This window comes from Oncorhynchus clarkii, chromosome 6, assembly GCF_045791955.1.
Source record: "Oncorhynchus clarkii lewisi isolate Uvic-CL-2024 chromosome 6, UVic_Ocla_1.0, whole genome shotgun sequence".
NCBI lineage: Eukaryota > Metazoa > Chordata > Actinopteri > Salmoniformes > Salmonidae > Oncorhynchus > Oncorhynchus clarkii.
This window is the reverse complement of record NC_092152.1, coordinates 48,615,093-48,637,321: the sequence shown is the minus strand read 5'-3', so window position 1 is coordinate 48,637,321 and position 22,229 is coordinate 48,615,093. Positions and strand designations below refer to the sequence as shown.

Below are 22,229 nucleotides of genomic sequence, written 5' to 3'. Positions count from 1 at the left end.
GCTGTCTCTCTGTTTCCTCCCTACAGGTGCTCCCGTCTGTCCAGAGCCGCCAGTCTGTCCAGAGCCGCCCGTCTGTCCAGCGCCGCCAGAGCCGCCCGTCTGTCCAGAGCCGCCCGTCTGTCCAGCGCCGCCAGAGTCGCCCGTCTGTCCAGCGCCGCCAGAGTCGCCCGTCTGTCCAGCGCCGCCAGAGTCGCCCGTCTGTCCAGCGCCGCCAGAGCCGCCCGTCTGTCCAGCGCCGCCAGAGCCGCCCGTCTGTCCAGCGCCGCCAGAGCCGCCCGTCTGTCCAGCGCCGCCAGAGCCGCCCGTCTGTCCAGCGCCGCCAGAGCCGCCCGTCTGTCCAGCGCCGCCAGAGCCGCCCGTCTGTCCAGGGCCGCCAGAGCCGCCCGTCTGTCCAGGGCCGCCAGAGCCGCCCGTCTGTCCAGGGCCGCCAGAGCCGCCAGTCTGTCCTGGGCCGCCAGAGCCGCCAGTCTGTCCTGGGCCGCCAGAGCCGCCAGTCTGTCCTGGGCCGCCAGAGCCGCCAGTCTGTCCTGGGCCGCCAGAGCCGCCAGTCTGTCCTGGGCCGCCAGAGCCGCCAGTCTGTCCTGGGCCGCCAGAGCCGCCAGTCTGTCCTGGGCCGCCAGAGCCGCCAGTCTGTCCTGGGCCGCCAGAGCCGCCAGTCTGTCCTGGGCCGCCAGAGCCGCCAGTCTGTCCTGGGCCGCCAGAGCCGCCAGTCTGTCCTGGGCCGCCAGAGCCGCCAGTCTGTCCTGGGCCGCCAGAGCCGCCAGTCTGTCCTGGGCCGCCAGAGCCGCCAGTCTGTCCTGGGCCGCCAGAGCCGCCAGTCTGTCCTGGGCCGCCAGAGCCGCCAGTCTGTCCTGGGCCGCCAGAGCCGCCAGTCTGTCCTGGGCCGCCAGAGCCGCCAGTCTGTCCTGGGCCGCCAGAGCAGTCAGCCAGCCAGGAGCCGCCAGAGCTGCCATTCAGTCCGGAGCTGCCCCTCAGTCCGGAGCTGCCCCTCAGTCCGGAGCTGCCCCTCAGTCCGGAGCTGCCCCTCAGTCCGGAGTTAGGAGGCCATAGAAGCGGATTAAGACTATGGTGGAGTGGGGACCACGTCCAGCGCCAGAGCCGCCACCGCGGACAGATGCCCACCCAGACCCCCCCTTCATTCGCAAACATATGCTACATGTTTCCAATTGTCTGTCCTTCCTCCCAAGTGTGCACTTGTTCCTTTCATTTCAAGGAAATGACTGGTGTAAGAAACATGGTGGAAACTCTAGCCCATGCCTTCACCAATCCAATATTTTTAGGTTTGTGGGAAGTAGTGAACGAGTGTATTTATTATTGGGACGAAGGACACAGCCATAAAGGGGACACTTTTTTAAACCAGAAGCAAATACTCAGACTGACATGTCTCCATATTCCATAGTAGTACACTGAACCAAAATGCAACATGTAAAGTGTTGGTCCCATGTTTCATGAGCTGAAATAAAAGATCACAGAAATGTTCCATAATGCATCCAGCTTACAGGTGTGGCATTTCAAGAATCTGATTAAACAGCATGTTCATTACACAGGTGCACCTTGTGCCAGAGTGTTTAATGTTAATTTCTCTACCTTAAGCCGCCTCCAATGTCATTTTAGAGAATTTGGCAGTACATCCTCACAACCACAGACCACATGTATGGCGTTGTGTGGGCGAGCAGTTTGCTGACGTTAACGTTGTGAACAGAGTGCCCCATGGTGGCGGTAGGGTTATGGTATGGGCAAGCATAAGCTACGGACAATTGCATTTTCTCGATGGCAATTTGAATGCACAAAAATACTGTGACGAGGTCGTGAGGCCCATTTTTGGAGGGGTATCTGTATTCCCTGTCGTGTGAAATCCATAGATTTAGGGGCTAATGCATTTATTTCAATTGACTGATTTCCTCATGTGAATTGTAACTCAGTAAAATCTTTGAAATTGCTGCATTTATATTTTTGTTCAATATAGTAATGACTTTGATGCCCCTCTCTACCTGAGACAGTGATTGGCGATGGATGACAGTCTCTCCCATCACAGGCCTCAGAGGCTTTGTTGCACAGCATCAAAGCCTCGTCACAATATCTTCTCAGTCTGCGTCCCAAATGGCACCCTATTCCCTATATAGTGCAATACTTTTGGCCAGAGCCCATATCAGTAATAGGGTGCTATTTTAGGACACACTCTTAGTGGGCTGCTGCCCCTCCACAGCCACGCCTTCTGGAGGGATGTCAGCACTGCACTGCAGCAGACCCATGGGGAGGTTTTGATTCCCCTCCCTGTCAGCCCAGCTGATGGACAGGGAGTTTGCCTAAGGCTAAGCTACAGGCAAGGGGAGCAGGAGCAGCCGTCGCAGCCTTCAGTCACACCATTAAAGCCATCTGAATACTACCTGTCTGAACATTACACCACTCAACTTGACAAAATAGTTCTGTCATTTTCTCTCTTAAGATTACTTTAGCCCAACCCCTGCAAATGATACACATACAGGTTTTGGAGAGGTACGGGGGTCTGCCACACTGGGTGCCTGTTGTGGGGGGTTAAGTGCTTTGCTCAAGGGCACAAAAGCAGGCAATGTCATCTAGGATTTGATACCAGCAACCCTCCGTTTGCCAGCTCAATTCTCAACAGCTTTTTCCTCTCTGACCCGGGATTTGACCTGGCAATCCTCCAGCCGTTGGCTCACCTCTCTAACCACTAGGCTACCTGCCGCCTTAGGTTTGTTGTGTGAGGCAGGGCAGTGGTGACGGTAGAAGGCTAGAAGCAGGCGCACCATGGCGGATGTGAATTGGGCTTAAACAAGTTTGCTTTACTAAAGTGTATATATTTAAATCGGAGTGTCTGGAATCTTACAAAGAAAGCTAACTGATAGATAGTAACAAAGTTTTTTCTGCAGAGAAAAGTCTTGGGTGGGCCGTCTGTAAAAAAGATAATGGATCTATATAATTGTAAATAAGATAATCTTGGAGAAGTAACAATGACCCAAATAAAAATTATGCATTCAGGAGTATTAGCTTTAAAACTGGAACATTTTCACTCTGCCCCATGGCAAAATGTGTAGAATAGCAGGAAATTTGCTTTCAACTACAATTCAACCATTTCTACATCCATTTTTGGATGTATTGTAACGTAGGCGCTGGTAGTCGAGAATAGCGTAGGAGCCGGAGTAGACGTGACACATATATTAGTGGTTGAGAGATGCCAAGATTGTATAAAGCTGTCATCAAGGCAAAGGGTAGCTACTTTGAAGAATCTCAAATATAAAATATATTTTGAGGTGTTTAGCAATTTTTGGGTTACTACTGGGTTGCACATTTTGGGGAATATTCAGAGGTGGAAACTTTGTGTGGGGATTAACGGGAATATATGGGAATTAACGGAAATATTTGCAAATGTAATAGTAATACCATTTAAATCTAGATTTTTTTGCATTGGATATATTTATCATATGGAGACAGAAACATAAACCTTATCATTAGTAGACATAATTGCAAATTATTAAATCCTTCCAATAGAAATAAACATGTAAAAAAAAAATACGAATTTATCTTTAATTAAATGAATTGACTCTTCACATGGGATGATTTCACTGAACAACAAAAGAAAGGGGATATTGAATGATCCCCAATGATCCATCACATCTTCCAAAAATGTTTTCAACATAACATAAAATGATAGTGTAGAAACTAAAGCTTTGGCTGCCTTTGTCTCAGGCTTCCATGTCTTCTCCCTGGACCTCCTCAATGTCCACCTCTTGAACATCAGACTCTAAGGCCTCATCGTCACTGTCACTTTCCAAACTTGTTGAGGATGGCTCATTGCCAGGCTTAAAAAGCCTCAAATTTGCTCGGATGGCCACCAATTTTTCAACTCTTGTATTGGTTAGCCTGTTGCGTGCATTGGTGTGTGTGTTCCCAAACAAGGACCAGTTGCTCTCTGAGGCGGCTGATGTTGGTGGGATTTAGAGGATGATGGAGGCAACAGGGGAAAGAGCCTCAGATCCATGAAGTCCCTTCCACGGGGTGGCTGATGAGATATGTTGGCACGACTGCCATGTTGCATCTCCATCCCAAAGCCCTTGCTTGGAAGTGTACTTCTCCAGACTGCCAAGAACCATGCCCTCATCCAGGCCAAGGTGGAGATGACACCATAGGCCTTGTTGATCTCTGCACCAGACAGGATGCTCTTGCCAGCATACTTGGGGTCCAACATGTATGCTGCAGCGTGTATGGGCTTCAAGCAGAAGTCTTCACGCTTTTTGATGTATTTCAGAACTGCAGTTTCCTCTGCTTGGAGCAACAGTGAAGTGGGAAGGGCAGTACGGATTTATTATCTTACATCTGCAAGCAGAGTCTGAACAACAGACACTATGGCATTGTCTCCCTCAATCCATGCAATGGCTACTGCTGTATGTTTCAGGAGTTTCAGGCTGCTTACCACTCTCTCCCAAAATACATCATCCAGGAGGATCCCCTTGATGGGACTGTCCACATTGGCAGACTGTGATATGGCCATTTCTTGGAGAGACTCCTTCCCCTCCTGGAGACCCAAATGGATGTTGCTGGGCAGCTTCAATGTGGTGTTCATATTCTTCTCACTTTGCTTGGTGAGGTAGATTGCCGCTATAATTTGATGACCCTTCACTTACCTAACCATTTCCTTGGCTCTCTTGTAGAGTGTAACCATTGTTTTCAGTGCCATGATGTCCTTGAGGAGCAGATTCAATGCATGATCAGCACAGCCAATGGGTGTGATGTGAGGTAGGACTCCTCCACTTTAGACCAAACAGCCTTCATGTTCACAGCATTGTCTGTCACCAGTGCAAATACCTTCTGTAATTAATTATTCCTTGCCTACGCACATTCAACCACCCATCAGAGATGATTGCAATACAGTCTGCTTTTTCTATGATTTGCTAGACCTTCACTTGAACTAAGATGACGTGGTGTGGCCACAACAACATACAGGAACTCAAGTCCTTCTGTTCACCTGATTTAGAATTCCTCACAATCAAATGTCGACCGCATTATCTACCAAGGGAATTCTCTTCGATTATAATCACAGCCGTATATATTCCCCCCCAAGCAGACACATCGATGGCTCTGAACGAACTTTATTTGACTCTTTGCAAACTGGATTCCATATATCCTGTGGCTGCATTCATTGTAGCTGGGGATTTTAACAAGGCTAATCTAATTTTAACAAGGCTAATCTGAAAACAAGTAATTGTATCAGCATATCGATTGCGCAACCAGGGCTGGAAAAAACTTGGATCATTGCTATTCTAACTTCCGCGACGCATTTAAGGCCCTGCCCCGCTCTCCTTTCGGAAAAGCTGACCACGACTCCATTTTGTTGATCCCTGCCTACAGACAGAAACTAAAACAAGAAGCTCCCGCGCTGAGGTCTGTTCAACGCTGGTCCGACCAATCTGATTCCACACTCCAAGACTGCTTCCATCACGTGGACTAGGATATGTTTCGTATTGCATCAAACAACAACATTGACGAATACGCTAATTCGGTGAGCGAGTTTATTAGAACGTGCGTTGAAGATGTCGTTCCCATAGCAACGATTAAAACATTCCCAAACCAGAAACCGTGGATTGATGGCAGCATTCGCGTGAAACTGAAAGCGCAAACCACTGCTTTTAATCAGGGCAAGGTGACCGGAAACATGACCGAATACAAACAGTGTAGCTATTCCCTCCGCAAGGCAATCAAACAAGCTAAGCGTCAGTATAGAGACAAAGTAGAATCTCAATTCAACGGCTCAGACACAAGAGGTATGTGGCAGGGTCTACAGTCAATCACGGATTACAAAAAGAAAACCAGCCCCGTCCAGGATGTCTTGCTCCCAGGCAGACTAAATAACTTTTTTGCACGCTTTGAGGACAATACAGTGCCACTGACACGGCCTGCAACCAAAACATGCGGACTCTCCTTCACTGCAGCCGACGTGAGGAAAACATTTAAACGTGTTAACCCTCGCAAGGCTGCAGGCCCAGACGGCATCCCCAGCCGCGCCCTCAGAGCATGCGCAGACCAGCTGGCTGGTGTGTTTACGGACATATTCAATCAATCCCTATCCCAGTCTGCTGTTCCCACATGCTTCAAGAGGGCCACCATTGTTCCTGTTTCCAAGAAAGCTAAGGTAACTGAGCTAAACGACTACCGCCCCGTAGCACTCACTTCCGTCATCATGAAGTGCTTTGAGAGACTAGTCAAGGACCATATCACTTTCACCCTACCTGACACCCTAGACCCACTCCAATTTGCTTACCGCCCAAATAGGTCCACAGACGATGCAATCTCAACCACACTGCACACTGCCCTAACCCATCTGGACAAGAGGAATACCTATGTGAGAATGCTGTTCATCGACTACAGTTCGGCATTTAACACCATAGTGCCCTCCAAGCTCGTCATCAAGCTCGAGACCCTTGGTCTCGACCCCGCCCTGTGCAACTGGGTACTGGACTTCCTGACGGGCCGCCCCCAGGTGGTGAGGGTAGGCAACAACATCTCCACCCCGCTGATCCTCAACACTGCGGCCCCACAAGGGTGCGTTCTGAGCCCTCTCCTGTACTCCCTGTTCACCCACGACTGTGTGGCCACGCACGCCTCCAACTCAATCATCAAGTTTGAGGACGACACAACAGTGGTAGGCTTGATTACCAACAACGACGAGACGGCCTACAGGGAGGAGGTGAGGGCCCTCGGAGTGTGGTGTCAGGAAAATAACCTCACACTCAACGTCAACAAAACTAAGGAGATGATTGTGGACTTCAGGAAACAGCAGAGGTAACACCCCCCTATCCACATCGATGGAACAGTAGTGGAGAGGGTAGTAAGTTTTAAGTTCCTCGGCATACACATCACAGACAAACTGAATTGGTCCACCCACACAGACAGCATCGTGAAGAAGGCGCAGCAGCGCCTCTTCAACCTCAGGAGGCTGAATAAATTTGGCTTGTCACCAAAAGCACTCACAAACTTCTACAGATGCACAATCGAGAGCATCCTGTCGGGCTGTATCAATGCCTGGTACGGCAACTGCTCTGCCCACAACCGTAAGGCTCTCCAGAGGGTAGTGAGGTCTGCACAACGCATCACCGGGGGCAAACTACCTGCCCTCCAGGACACCTACACCACCCGATGTTACAGGAAGGCCATAAAGATCATCAAGGACAACAACCACCCGAGCCACTGCCTGTTCACCCCGCTATCATCCAGAAGGCGAGGTCAGTACAGGTGCATCAAAGCTGGGACCGAGAGACTGAAAAACAGCTTCTATCTCAAGGCCATCAGACTGTTAAACAGCCACCACTAACATTGAGTGGCTGCTGCCAACACACTGACTCAACTCCAGCCACTTTAATAATGGGAATTGATGGGAAATTATGTAAAATATATCACTAGCCACTTTAAACAATGCTACCTAATATAATGTTTACATACCCTACATTATTCATCTCATATGTATACGTATATACTGTACTCTATATCATCTACTGCATCTTTATGTAATACATGTATCACTATCCACTTTAACTATGCCACTTTGTTTACATACTCATCTCATATGTATATACTGTACTCGATACCATCTACTGCATCTTGCCTATGCCGCTCTGTACCATCACTCATTCATATATCTTTATGTACATATTCTTTATCCCCTTACACTTGTGTCTATAAGGTAGTAGTTTTGGAATTGTTAGCTAGATTACTTGTTGGTTATTACTGCATTGTCGGAACTAGAAGCACAAGCATTTCGCTACACTCGCATTAACATCTGCTAACCATGTGTATGTGACAAATAAAATTTGATTTGATTTTGATGAACTCTGCATCCAGCATATAAGTAGATAAAGCATGTCTGGTTGGAGTGGTGTATGATGGGCATCATTCAAAAATATTTTTCAATACACATTGCCTGTGAGCATCATTGGTGAACCAGTTGCATACACAGCTCGAGCAAAACATTCATCAGCATTTCTCTGACTACGTTCCTCCATTAAGTCAAAACACTTCTGATTCCAGGAGGACCATGAGTTGTTGCTATCGATAAGGTGTCTGATTCATCATTTTCACCTCGAATAGAAGTAGAGGTTGCTTGTTCTGAGCACTGAGGGAACTTTATGCACTTGGCCAGATGATTCTGCATCTTTGTTGCATTCTTCACATATGATTTGGGACAGTATTTGCAAATGTACACAGCTTAGCTGTACTGAAATGTCTCCACACATCAGATAGTGTCCGTGGCAATTTCCTGTAAAGTTTAGAAAAGAAATTGTAGCAAAAAAAACGAATACAATTCCATTTACAGATAAATAGTTAAGCAGTCAGATTAAACAACTCCTTTGTGAGATAAATGTTTTAAAATGAAACATGTATGGAAACAGGTGAATTAACACTCCTCAGTTAGCAGGCTCAAGCAAGCTAAAACCCACATGGTAGCAAAACTAACTAGCAGAAATTGTTAACAAGTTAGAAATTATTTAAACACACTTTGCTGTAGGCTACTATCTACTAGTTAACAAAAGAAATCATGTATGTCATATAAAATATATTCACCCACCCAGTATTGTTATCAAAACTTACCAGAAAGCATGTAGTCCTTGGCTCAGACAGTGTAGTAGTGTGGGCTCAATAGCATCTCATTAGTGTGCAAGATCTTGAGAATCAGCTGTACATGTGATGGAAGAATGCATGTGCATGCAGAGGGTTGCAATTCCATTGGATAGTTTAACCAAAATATGCCCCACGACCTAGAATTGCCTTATGTATATCCCACAAACAAAGGTTCACTGTTATAAGCTAACTTTTTTGATGAATTTAAGCCAAATTCCCAGAAGATTCCCTGAAAAATGTTGTAAATTTACCGGAAAGTTTCCGACCCTTTTCAACCCTAGTTACTACATGATTCCACATGTCTATTTCATAGTTTTGATGTCTTCACTATTATTCTACAATGTAGAAAATAATAAAAAAATAAATTAAAAAAACCTGGAATGAGTAGGTGTGTCCAAACTTTTGACTGGTACTGTATACCCATTGCTTCCTGAAGAATATAACTTCTAAATGGCTCATGAGGTTTAGTTCAACTGTCGTACCCCATCAGAACCCAAAATATAAGCTTGCTTGATTCCAATATTTGTAAACAATGTAATCAAACACTGTATAGCCTCAAAACATATTTAAAACTATAATTTTATGGATGGTCAGTCCTTGAATCCATACCTCTGTCTATGAATCTGAGAGGTGTTACATTTCTGCAGGCCCATCTCTCAGCTTTTTACCAAAACGTAGGGTGCTGCTTTGTTATTGTTTCAATTAAGGATTGTAGCTTTAAAACAGCAACATTTTGATCCTGTGTAAGAATTACACACGTGATCTTTTTTTTTAGGTCTCGACTCAGCCTCTCCATCCTGTGGTATTAGTTACCAACAGTCCTCCCTCAGTGCCAGAATCAGCCATGTATGCTGTCTTTCCCCAGATCCTCTCTGATTTAGAAGCAGGCCTGCATCCTAAATGGCACCCTATTCCCTTTGATCAGAGCCCAAGTAGTACACTATTTTTTTTTTATTTTTTTTATTTTACCTTTATTTAACCAGGCAAGTCAGTTAAGAACAAATTCTTATTTTCAATGACGGCCTGGGAACAGTGGGTTAACTGCCTGTTCAGGGGCAGAACGACAGATTTGTACCTTGTCAGCTCGGGAATAGGGTGCAATTTGGGACGCAGTCCAGGTCTATGATTGCAGATAGAGATTTAGAGGAGGCTATGTGTGTTTACTCTCCCGGGCTGTGTTTTCAGCTTGATAAGTAAACGAAAGGTTTCTGTAATGGCACCATTTATAATTAATCAACTTCTTATTTGCTCAAGTTAAACTGAGGGCATAGAAATGTTTCGAAATGTCTTTGCGATTAAGTATTCATATGCTGTCGTTGAAATACCAGATGTGCTAAAACTGTTTCTTTGAATATTGATTATTACGCTAATTAAGATGCGTCCTTTATTATGATCTGACTGGCTCCCTCTGCCTTAGCCATACGAAAATATGATGTTTACCCTATGTACGCTTGTCAGAAGTCAAATCAAATTGCATTTGTCACATGCACCGAATACAACAGTGAAATGCTTACTTACAAGCCCTTAACCCACAATGCTTTAACAAGTTAAGAAAAAAATAGAAAATAAAAGTAACAAATAATTAAACAGCTGCAGTAAAATAACAAGCGAGGCTATATACAGAGGGTACCGGTACAGAGTCAATGTGCGGGGACACCAGTTAGTTGAGGTAATATGTACATGTAAGTAGAGTTAAAGTGACTCTGCATAGATTATAAACAGAGAGTAGCAGCAGCATAAAAGAGGGGTTTGGGTAACCCTTTGATTAGCTGTTCAGGAGTCTTATGGCTTGGGGGAAGAAGCTGTTAAGAAGCCTTTTGGACCTAGACTTGGCGCTCCGGCTTGCCGTGCGGTAGCAGAGAGAACAATCTATGACTAGGGTGGCTGGAGTCTTTGACAATGTTTAGGTCTTTCCTCTGACACTGTCTGATTATAGAGGTCCTGGATGACGGGAAGCTTGGCCCCAGTGACGTACTGGGCCGTACGCACTACCCTCTGTAGTGCCTTGCGGTCGGAGGCAGAGCAGTTGCCATACCAGGCAGTGACGCTCTCGATGGTGCAGCTGTAGAACCTTTTGAGGATCTGAGGACCCAAATCTTTTCAGTCTCCTGAGGAGGAATAGGCCTTGTCGTGCCCTCTTCACGACTGTCTTAGTGTGTTTGGACCATGATAGTTTATTGATGATGTTGACACCAAGGAACTCGAAGTCTTCAACCTGTTCCACTACAGCCCCATCAATGAGAATGGGGGCGTGCTCGATCCTCTTTTTCTTGTAGTCCACAATCATCTCCTTTGTCTTGATCACGTTGAGGGAGAGGTTGTTGTCCTGGCACCACACGGCCAGGTCTCTGATATGCTGTCTCGTCGCTGTGTCATCGGCAAACTTGATGATGGTGTTGGAGTGGTGCCTGGCCATGCAGTCATGAGTGAATAGGGAGTACAGGAGGGGACTGAGCACGCGCCCCTGTGTTGAGGATCAGCGTGGTGGATGTGTTGTTTCCTACCCTCACCACCTGGGGGCGGCCCATCAGGAAGTCTAGGATCCAGTTTGCAGAGGGAGGTGTTTAGTATCGGGGTCCTTAGCTTATTGATGAGCTTTGAGGGCACTGGTGTTGAACGCTGAGCTGTAGTCAAAGAATAGCATTCTCACATAGGTGTTCCTTTTGTCCAGGTGGGAAAGGGCAGTGTTGAGTGCAATAGAGATTGCATCATCTGTTGGGGGCGGTATGCAAATTGGAGTGGGTCTAGGGTTTCTAGGATTTTGGTGTTGATGTGAGCCATGACCAACCTTTCAAAGCATTTCATGTCTACAGACGTGAGTGCACTATGTGGTATATATATTTTTTTGCATATTAGAGGCTTAGAGTGATTAGTTCCAATTAGCTTGTTGTTAATTGCAGTGTGTTAAACGCAAGGCCTATCATATTGACGCACAGTATTGTTGTGGTTCGACTCAAATGTAAACAGCTGTTCGCTTCCTCTTGAGTGTCACACTTCAAACAAATACTCCCCTGGAACCAGGGGAAGAAGGGAGGGAGGGAGCGAGCGTTAGAGAGAGAGACTCAATTTATTGATCACCTCCTTTAAAATCAGATTAGCCCGCTGGCTCGCTCTTTATTACTCCATGGGAGAGAATAGGGCTTTAAACAATCCCCAGCCAGCCCCAATGCACTGGGATACCTCTGCATGTTAATAGCTGGCTTATTATACATGACAGTGCAAGTAAGCTAACAGAGTTATTGTTAAGCACAAGATATTTAGTTATTTGTATCCTACTTACAAAGCATGTAGAGGTCTGTAATTTTTTTCATATGTACACTTCAACTGTGAGAGACAGAATCTAAAACAAAAATCCAGAAAATCAGATTGTATGATTTTTAAGTAATTAATTTGCATTTTATTGCATGACATAAGTATTTGATACATCAGAAAAGCAGAACCTAATATTTGGTACAGAAACCTTTGTTTGCAATTACAGAGATCATACGTTTCCTGTAGTTCTTGACTAGGTTTGCACACACTGCAGCAGGGATTTTGGCCCACTCCTCCATACAGACCTTCTCCAGATCCTTCAGGTTTCGGGGCTGTCGCTGGGCAATACAGACTTTCAGCTCCCTCCAAAGATTTTCTATTGGGTTCAGGTCTGGAGACTGGCTAGGCCACTCCAGGTCCTTGAGATGCTTCTTACGGAGCCACTCCTTAGTTGCCCTGGCTGTGTGTTTCGGGTCGTTGTCATGCTGGAAGACCCAGCCACGACCCATCTTCAATGCTCTTACTGAGGGAAGGAGGTTGTTGACCAAGGTCTCACGATACATGGCCCCATCCATCCTCCCCTTAATACGGTGCAGTCGTCCTGTCCCCTTTGCAGAAAAGCATCCCCAAATAATGATGTTTCCACCTCCATGCTTCACGGTTGGGATGGTGTTCTTGGGGTTGTACTCATCCTTCTTCTCCCTCCAAACACGGCGAGTGGAGTTTAGACCAAAAAGCTCTATTTTTGTCTCATCAGACCACATGACCTTCTCCCATTCCTCCTCTGGATCATCTAGATGGTCATTGGCAAACTTCAGACTGGCCTGGACATGCGCTGGCTTGAGCAGGGGGACCTTGCGTGCGCTGCAGGATTTTAATCCATGACGGCGTAGTGTGTTACTAATGATTTTCTTTGAGACTGTGGCCCCAGCTCTCTTCAGGTCATTGACCAGGTCCTGCCGTGTAGTTCTGGGCTGATCCCTCACCTTTCTCATGATCAGCCCCAGACCGAGGGTGATTGACCGTCATCTTGAACTTCTTCCATTTTCTAATAATTGCTCCAGCAGTTGTTGCCTTCTCACCAAGCTGCTTGCCTATTGTCCTGTAGCCCATCCCAGCCTTGTGCAGGGCTATAATTTTATCCCTGATGTCTTTACACAGCTCTCTGGTCTTGGCCATTGTGGAGAGGTTAGAGTCTGTTTGATTGAGTGTGTGGACAGGTGTCTTTTATACAGGTAACGAGTTCAAACAGGTGCAGTTAATACAGGTAATGAGAAAGAAAAACTAACAGGTCTGTGAGAGCCAGAATTCTTACTGGTTGGTAGGTGATCAAATACTTATGTCATGCAATAAAATGCAAATTAATTACTTACAAATAATACAATGTGATTATCTGTATTTTTGTTTTAGATTCCATCTCTCACAGTTGAAGTGTACCTATGATAAAAATTACAGACCTCTACATGCTTTGTAAGTAGGAAAACCTGCCAATCGTCAGTGTATCAAATACTTGTTCTCCCCACTGTATATAGTGCAAAGTACACACACTGAAGGTGTGCTATAATGACATACCTGGACCACCTCTTGAGTTCATGTAAATCATGTGTTAAAATAGGTGAAAAGGAGAACTGGATTGCCACTTTAATGCTGTGGTTGTTGTCTCCTCCCACAGTTCTGACGTACATTCTCTCGCGGCACTGTTCTGTGGCCCCTCACACCCCCAGGGTCCTCCTATTTGGCCCCCCTGGCTCAGGCAAGAGTCTGCAGGCGAAACTTATCTCTCAGAAATACAACATTGTCAATCGTAAGTTTTCACCCAGAACAGTCCTTCACTGTCCCTCTCAATGTGTACCTGGCTCTATAGAATAGTCATTGATTGAATTTGTACTATGGTTATGGCGTTAAATTCAAAATTGGCTTTAGAAGTACTTCTTATGATACAACTTTTTGTTATTTTGACATAAAGTATATTTTGCCATGTTCTCTAGAGTAGCCACAGAAACAGACAGAATGTGGTTATATTAAGTGCAGTTTTTCTCACTCCCAGTTTGCAAACCAGAGAAATGATTTAATACTGTAGATTTATGCCTGAAGTGCTGGAGAATAGAGCCAAAATTAAAATTGTAGCTTCACTGTCCAAATACATATGGCGAGGACTGTATGTACAGTATATTATATATTTGTTTAGACACAAACATGATTAAAATGTTCTGTTTTGACATGGAGTCTTATGTCACTGCCATTTTTTTGCACAGACTTTCATTTTCCATCCTCCATCTCTCCTTGTTTACTGTGTATGTCTGCATCCCAAATGCAACTATTCCTATTTAGTGCACTACTTTTGACCAAGACCGCTCTAGGGAATAGGGTGCCGTTTGGGACGCAGCCTACAGGAGCTGTCATTTTTCCTATTCTGTTTATTCCCTGTCTGAAAGGTTACATTGTGTATTCTGTTTATTTCAACATGAATGTCTCCCCTTTCTTGTCCCGACTCTCCGCTTCCCTTGTAGTTTGCTGCGGTGAGCTTCTGGAGGCGGTTTCTGCAGACGCGACCAATATGGGAGAACTCATTAAACCTTACTTGGAATCTGGACAACAAGGTACACAGTTAGTCATACAATAGGGTGCACTCATACTCACGTGCTCACACACACCTTTGTGGCCATACAATTTACCTGGTTCCTCCTTCAATTAGTTGCTTTTAGCATCAGAGCCTGCATGTAAACAGTGTTACAGGGGGGAGTAAAAATGGAGACCCTGTATCCCTGCCCATGCAAAAGTAATGAACAGCTCTGGAATGGCTAGAGTCGTTTGCCCAAAATAATTAGATTAGCTCGGGCTACTCATCATCAGACAATTCTCTGATGTGAATAATAACTAAGGAGACATTCTCTAGTACTACATTTCCAAATAGTTCGAATCAGGTTTTGATCTGGGTTGTGTGTCTCATCTTGATTGGAAAAAGATACATATTTCAGTCAGTTTTTATTTATTTAATTGTTTTGCTACTTTGGAATAACATCCTGTGGAAAATAATATTAGACATGATATAAGGCGGTTGCCATTTAGCTGGGGCTACTGCTCCACTCTAGAGGGTGTATGTAGCTGCCAAAGCGTGCCAATCACTGCAGTGCCCAGGGCTTGTGTCTGGGCCACTCGCCTTGAGCAACTTTTTATTAATTGAATTAACATCCCCCGGGGAGTGGGCTCCATGCAGATGTGTCGAGATTGTGCCGCCAATGCATACTGAGTTCAAGCCTAATGGAGGCCTTGACTCGCACACTTATCCCTCACGCGCACACACACAAACACACATTTGCACATACACATGTATAGGCTACACAAACATATACACACACACACACACACACACACACACACACACACACAGGCTTAATCTGGGTCTGGGAAAATGACCCATAGAGTCCATTTGCAACTATTTACGACCAGAAGAACCACTGCTGGCCACAGTGGGAACCAACTCACATTCATATTGTTACCAATGTACATATTGGAGTGGAGAATATGCATGGAATATGTTAATTGTTGTGTTCAACTTCTTGTATTTTGTTGAACTGGGCTTTATGTTATCCAGTGAGAGAAGGCGGCTTTTGCTATTTGAAGACATCTCTTTCTCCCTAACCCTCCCTACATCACTCTCCCTCTCTGTGACAGTGAGAATTGCAGGGAAAGGAGCTTGCTTAAGTAATTTACAAGTTGATTAATCGACTCACTGGGGTATAATTAGGGTATGGAGAGATTGTGGCTAGTGTAACCAGTACAGTGCTTTAGGGATTTGGAGAGCCACATTAAGGAAGTAGAAAATAGGAAATGGTGTTATGGAGGAGTGGATGGAAAGGAGGGAGTGGAAACGAAGGGAGAAGAAGAAACCTTTTCAGGCTGCCTGATGTTTGAAGACGTTTCTGCAGGAGGGAGAAGCTCAGATTGTTTGTTGTGGAAATTGGACATTTCAATCCATCAACTTACATTTTTCCCAGGCTTCTTCATGGTCCCCTTGGGTTTTGCTCTTATTTTTTCTCAAATAATATAATTATATTTGTATTACCTACCCCCCTTTTCATTTTCTGCTATTTTCTCTCTACCTTTCACACATACTTTCCTTCTCCCATCTCCACCCACTGTTTTTCTTATCTTGTTAAAAGCCACTTATTCACCTTACTTTTGGAATGCCATCATCATCAACATAAATAAATAATAATTAAACTTATGCTGCCTGTCATGCTGCAGCTAGCTGATTTCAGAGTGAAAGGTGTGTGGAGTGTCTTCAAGAAATGTAAACATGAATTTGTCTGATTCCAACTTAATTATTTTGTTGCCGGATACATTCCTCCTTGGTTCATTCCTCCTTGATTTAGAAGAAAATGCATGTAGTGATAAAATCCTGTCTCTGAAGATATAGCCTACACTTAATAGGCATGTTTATTTTTGGAAACAAGACAGATTTCTGGCTCAAGGTGCAATAAGTGTGGTGGAAAAAACAAGACCAAATAGAAAGTACAGAGGGGGATAAATTATACCAGACAAGTTAACATAAAGGTTGATATCCATTTGTTTGGGGGGGGGGGGGGGGGATTTCCACCACAAGCCTTGTCAGAAATGAAGAGCACATGTATAAGAATCCTCTGGACCCAATCTGCTGATATGATCATAAAGCCAGGAATTAGACTAATCAATGAAATGTTCTATTTCTAAATGAAAAGATTATTAAAGAGTAGGCTATAGTGTTTATTCAGAAAATTCCTGAAGAATCCACAAAAACAGAAGTAATGAGAGAAATATGTTCATCGTGAATACGTCCGTAGAAAACACAAATTGATAGAACCATTGCTTATACTGTATCTATCACATCTTACACCAATCCAGGCATGTCAGAACAGGGATCTCTCTGTCAGATGTCTGATCAGGAAGGATGCATTCTTAAAGTCTTCTTAAGAATTCTGAAAGAACAAGACCAGAGTCTCTAAGGGAGTGTGTTATGTGTGTCCCTGTGTTTCCTTAGTGCCTGATAGTATGGTGCTGCAGATCCTGACAGAGCGTCTCAGCAGGCTGGACTGTACCACACGAGGCTGGGTGCTGCATGGCTTCCCCAGAGACCTGGAGCAGGCAGAGAAACTCCAGGAGTCCAACTTCATCCCCAGCAGGTAGGCCTATTTACCTCTAGCTCTGGTCCAGGGTGTTAATGCCTGTTCCTCTACTAACGCCTCGAGTTGCATAGGCCACACGATGGAACCCGTGCTAATTTACCTCTAGATCCCCTAGAGCAGTGGTTCCCAAACTTTTTATAGTCCCGTACCCCTTCAAACATTCCACCTCCAACTGTGTACCCCCTCTAGCACCAGGGTCAGCGCACTCTCAAATGTTGTTTTTTTACCATCATTGTAAGCCTGCCACACCCACACTATAAGAATGAGTGTGAGTTTTTGTCACAACCCAACTCGTGGGAAGCGACAAATTGCTCTTATAGGACCAGGGCACAAATAATAATCATCAATAATTTGGCTCTTTATTTAGCCATCTTACACATAAAACTTTATTTGTTCATCTAAAATTGTGAATAACTCACCACAGGTTAATGAGAAGGGTGTACTTGAAAGGATGCACATAACTCTGCAATGTTGGAAGGTATTGGAGAGAGTCTCCGTCTTAAATAATTTTCCACACACAGTCTGTGTGCCTGTATTTAGTTTTCATGCTAGTGAGGGCCGAGAATCCACTCTCACATAGGTACGTGGTTGCAAAGGGCATTAGTGTCTTAACAGCACGATTTGCCAAGGCAGGATACTCTGAGCGCAGCCCAATCTAGAAATCCGGCAGTGGCTTCTGATTAAATTAAATTTTCACAGAACCGCTTGTTGCAATTTCAATGAGGCTCTCTTGTTCAGATATCGGTAAGTGGACTGGAGGCAGGGCATGAAAGGGATAATGAATCCAGTTGATTGTGTCATCCGTTTCGGAAAGTTCCTACGTAATTGCGCACCCAACTCACTCAGGTGCTTCGCTATATCACATTTGACATTGTCCGTAAGCTTGAGTTCATTTGCACACAAAAATATCATACATCGATGAAAAGACCTGTGTTAATGCAAACAGAGAAGAGCTCCAACTTCTTAATCATAGCCTCAATTTTGTCTCGCACATCCTAGATTCAGATCATTCAGGTGAGAAAAACAGATAGGCCAGTCGTGTGAGAAACTCATCATCATGCAAGCGGTCAGACAAGTGAAAATTATGGTCAGTAAAGAAAACTTTAAGCTCCTCTCTCAACAAAAAAAAAACATGTCAATACTGCGCACTTCTGTATGTTGTAAAATCGTTACATGGTCGCTGCCCATACCATTGCATAGTGCAGAAATACATGAGAGTTCAGGGGCCTTGCTTTAACAAAGTTAACCATTTTCACTGTTGTGTCTAAAATGTCTTTCAAGCGGTCAGGCATTCCTTTGGCAGCAAGAGCCTCTCGGTGGATGCTGCAGTGCACCCAAGTGGCGTCGGGAGCAACTGCTTGCACACGTGTTACTACTCCACTATGTCTTCCTGTCATGGCTTTTGCGCCATCAGTACAGATACCAACACATCTTGACCACCAAAGTCCATTTGATGTCACAAAGCTGTCCAGTACTTTAAAAATATCCTCTCCTGTTGTCCTGGTTTCCAGTGGTTTGCAGATTGACCCCCCATAGACGTAACAGACATATAACAGGATCTGTGCCATGCCTGCCACGTATGTTGACTCATCCAGCTGTAATGCATAGAATTCACTGGCTTGTATGCGAAGCAGGAATTGTTTAAACAAAACATGCCAATTTGAAAATAAGCCACAGCATTTTTTTGAGAATTAAGACGACTTTCGAGTATTAAGACATTTATAAAATCAACAGATAACATCAAAAGAAGGGGCTAGACGCGTCGTATATGGTGAGCTACTGAGTGGCCAGGACAGGCAATTATTATTATTATTATTGTGGAGGACTTAGGTCCAATGTCCCTGTCTGTTGTTCGGTGCTTTCCCGCCTAAGGGGTCAGTAGCTCTTCGGCTGCATCAGATTCACAAATGTCAGTGTCCATGCTAGCTGGGCTAACAACAAATGTAGAATTACTGATGTTAGCATTGGATGTGCTCGTGAAAGCAGAACAACTTGTGTCGTCGACAGGTGCATGTGTAGTACTGCTGGTAGTAGCAGTACTACCAGTAGAACTGGTAAGTGTTTCTATGGATGCGGGACTTACTTTTTTTTAACCATTCATCCATTTTCAAGCAAACGGAATGAGCAGCAGCTACATTTGGCTGCATATGGACCGTTAGTGGATTTCCCGCGAGAGAGTAACGGTTTAATGTGATTGGATGTTAATTATTTGACGAGGCTACCTGCATTTGACTTTGTTGTTATTTCGCTGAACATTAGATAGTTTCATTTTATTTTTGGCAGTGAAATGAGGATACTCAGGCGAAAAAAACTCACCCAAATGTATAGCCCCATTGGAAAATATAAATGGACTGTTTGAAAATGTGACTTTTTTTTCTCCTTTTAAATATATATAGATATTTTTTTTTTAAATTTTTATGTGAATCACATTTTTAGTAGTTGCTCAGTAATGTCTCCTGCTTCTCCATTCTGTGTAAAGAGATTAGTTTATATAGCTAGTAGGTTCCAGTTTAATTCATGTTTTGGTTCAAAACCACTTCACTTCATTACATGACAGTCAGGCTACATTTAGGGCTCCCCACTGGTGCAGCGATCTAAGAGGCGTCACTACAGTTCCTGGTTCGAATCCAGGCTGCATCACATCTGGCCGTGATTGGGAGTCCCATAGGGCGGCGCACATTTGGCCCAGCGTCGTCCGGATTTGGCCGGGGTAAGCCGTCATTATATAAAATAATTTGTTCTTAACTGACTTGCCTAGTTAAATAAAGGTTCAATTAAAAAAATTATCAATTAAATAAATAAATTACATGTTTGCCTGGTGGAACCAGCCTGTTACCTGTGTTCACCATTATTTTTTACTGAAATAGAATGGTGAATGCAGCGCCCTTACAAAAAAAACACTTGAAAAAAATCATAACAAAACTTTTTTTACAATGAATTTGTTCTCGCATTTCGAAATGATTTCCTTGCAATATTTTGTTTTGCTATCAATACCTTTGGGTTTATGTTTTGCTTTCAATATAATTATTTTTGTTTGCGACTTCAAAAGTTTTACTTGATATTGATGGCAGAAAAGTAACTCACTCACTAGAGGCTAACACCATATAATAACACTATTACTCTAATAAAGGTGTTTGAAGAGGCAATCCTTAATTGAAACCTTAAACAGTTTCAGTAAAAAGCTGAGGGATGGGGCTGGAGAAATGCAACCACTCATATCCATAGACTACGCTATGGATGCAAGGATTGACCATCCATGATATCCAAACTATAGTTTTAAACATGTTTTTAGACTACAATGGTTGTTTACATTTATTTTGTTTACAAATATTGTAGTTAAACAAGTTTGACTTATAACCCGCAATCAGGGTGGGCGGGTTTAGGGTCATGAAATATTGTGTGGATGAAGGGCGGGTTGAATAAATAGAAAATCCATAAATGTATAATTCTTGTGAAATGTTTATCTGTAGGCTACAATTAGGTTTTTCTTTCATTCTTTTTAGGCTATTTGGCATAAGTGCATAAGCCTATAAGCTTTAGGGCCTAAAGGAAAAAACACATTAATATCAATATGATATCTTCAGAGACGGGCTTTTATGGCTATATGCGTTTTCTTCTAAATCAAGGAGGAATGTATCCGGCTTCAAAATTATTTAATTTGGAATCAGACAAATTCATGTTTATATTTCTTGAAGGCACTCCACACACCTTCCACTCTGAAATCAGCTAGCTGCAGCATGACAGACAGCGTAAGTTAATTGTTTTTGGTGATGATGGCATTACAAAAGAAAGGTGAAGCAGTGTCTTTTAACAAGAGAAGAAAAAACAGTGGGTGGAGGTGGGAGTAGAAAAGTGCGTGTGAAATTTAGAGCGAAATAAGCAGAAAATGAAAAGGGGGAGGTAATAAAAAATTGCCTACCAAATTGTTGGAAATTATATCTACATTAAGCACCCCAAAAATATCCTGCAGTCCCTGTCAAAAAATTGTTCCACCTTCTCTGACTGCAGCCTACACCAAATTTTTGTATGTTTGAGAGATAGGGTCCGGTGTGGGCCTCCAGATTTGCACTTTATCACACAGTCAGGTGGTTGCAGATGGGTTATTAGCAATTGCGAACGGGTGCGTGTGAACAAACAGCGTCAAGAATCAATGGTTACATATTAATTCATAGGTCCAAAAATGGATGTAGCAACTAAGGATTGCCCCTTTAATAAATCCTGTTAAACTCTGAGTGGTTTAAGGATTGCCCCGCCACAACCTACCGGTTTGGTTTTGGTTGTTGGTCAGTAACTGTTTGTTCGTTCCCATTTCTGTTTGAGTGACACTGGTTTTCTTGCTGGGGAACGTAACAAAACCAAGAAAAACAGTGGTGTAAAGCTGGCCACCATTTGACTCTGGAGCAGTGAAAACGCATTCTGTAGAGTGATGAATCACCCTTCACCATCTGGCAGTCCGACGGACAAATCTGGGTTTGGTGGATGCCAGGAGAACGCTACCTGCCCCAATGCAGTGCCAACTGTAAAGTTTGGTGGAGTAGGAATAATGTTCTTGGACAGTTTCTCATGGTTCGGGCTAGACCCCTTAGTTCCAGTGAATGGAAATCTACAGCATACATTCTATATGATTCTATGCTTCCAACTTTGTGGCCACAATTTAGGAAAGGCCCTTTCCTGTTTCAGCATGACAATGCCCCTGTGCTCAAACGAGGTCCATACAGAAATTATTTGTCGAGATCGGTGTGGAAGAACTTAACTGGCCTGCACGATTACAGCCTCGAGTCTTCTTGAGTATGATGTTACAAGCTTGGCATACCTGTATTTGGGTGGAGTGCTGCGGAGATGGTTGTCCTTCTGGAAGGTTCTCCTATCTCCACAGAGGAACTCTGTCAGAGTGACCATCAGGTTATTGGTCATTCCCCGACTAAGGCTCTTCTCCCCCGATTGCTCAATTTGTCCGGGTGACCAGTTCTAGGAAGAGTCTTGGTGGATCCAACACGGTGGCCTCCATCCAAGAATGATGGAGGCCTCCGTGTTCTTGGGGACCTTCAGTGCTGCAGAAATGTCTTGGTACCCTTCCCCAGATCTGTGCCTCAACACAATCCAGTCTCGGACCATTCCTTCCACGTCATGGCTTGGTTTTTGCTCTGACATGCACTGCCAACTGTGGGACTTTATAAAGAC

The 22,229-nt window shown here is 44.2% G+C and overlaps 1 protein-coding gene across 1 annotated transcript in view; it reads left to right on the top strand.

Moving 5' to 3' along the window:
* The window catches only part of LOC139411250 (adenylate kinase 8), a 72,005-nt gene that overhangs the window by 35,186 nt on the left and 14,590 nt on the right, over positions 1 to 22,229 (top strand). The window contains exons 9-11 of the mRNA XM_071157291.1: positions 13,556 to 13,687; positions 14,394 to 14,483; positions 16,904 to 17,045. Of these exons, the coding sequence (XP_071013392.1) occupies positions 13,556 to 13,687; positions 14,394 to 14,483; positions 16,904 to 17,045 (364 nt within the window). The remainder of the gene's footprint in view (positions 1 to 13,555; positions 13,688 to 14,393; positions 14,484 to 16,903; positions 17,046 to 22,229) is intronic.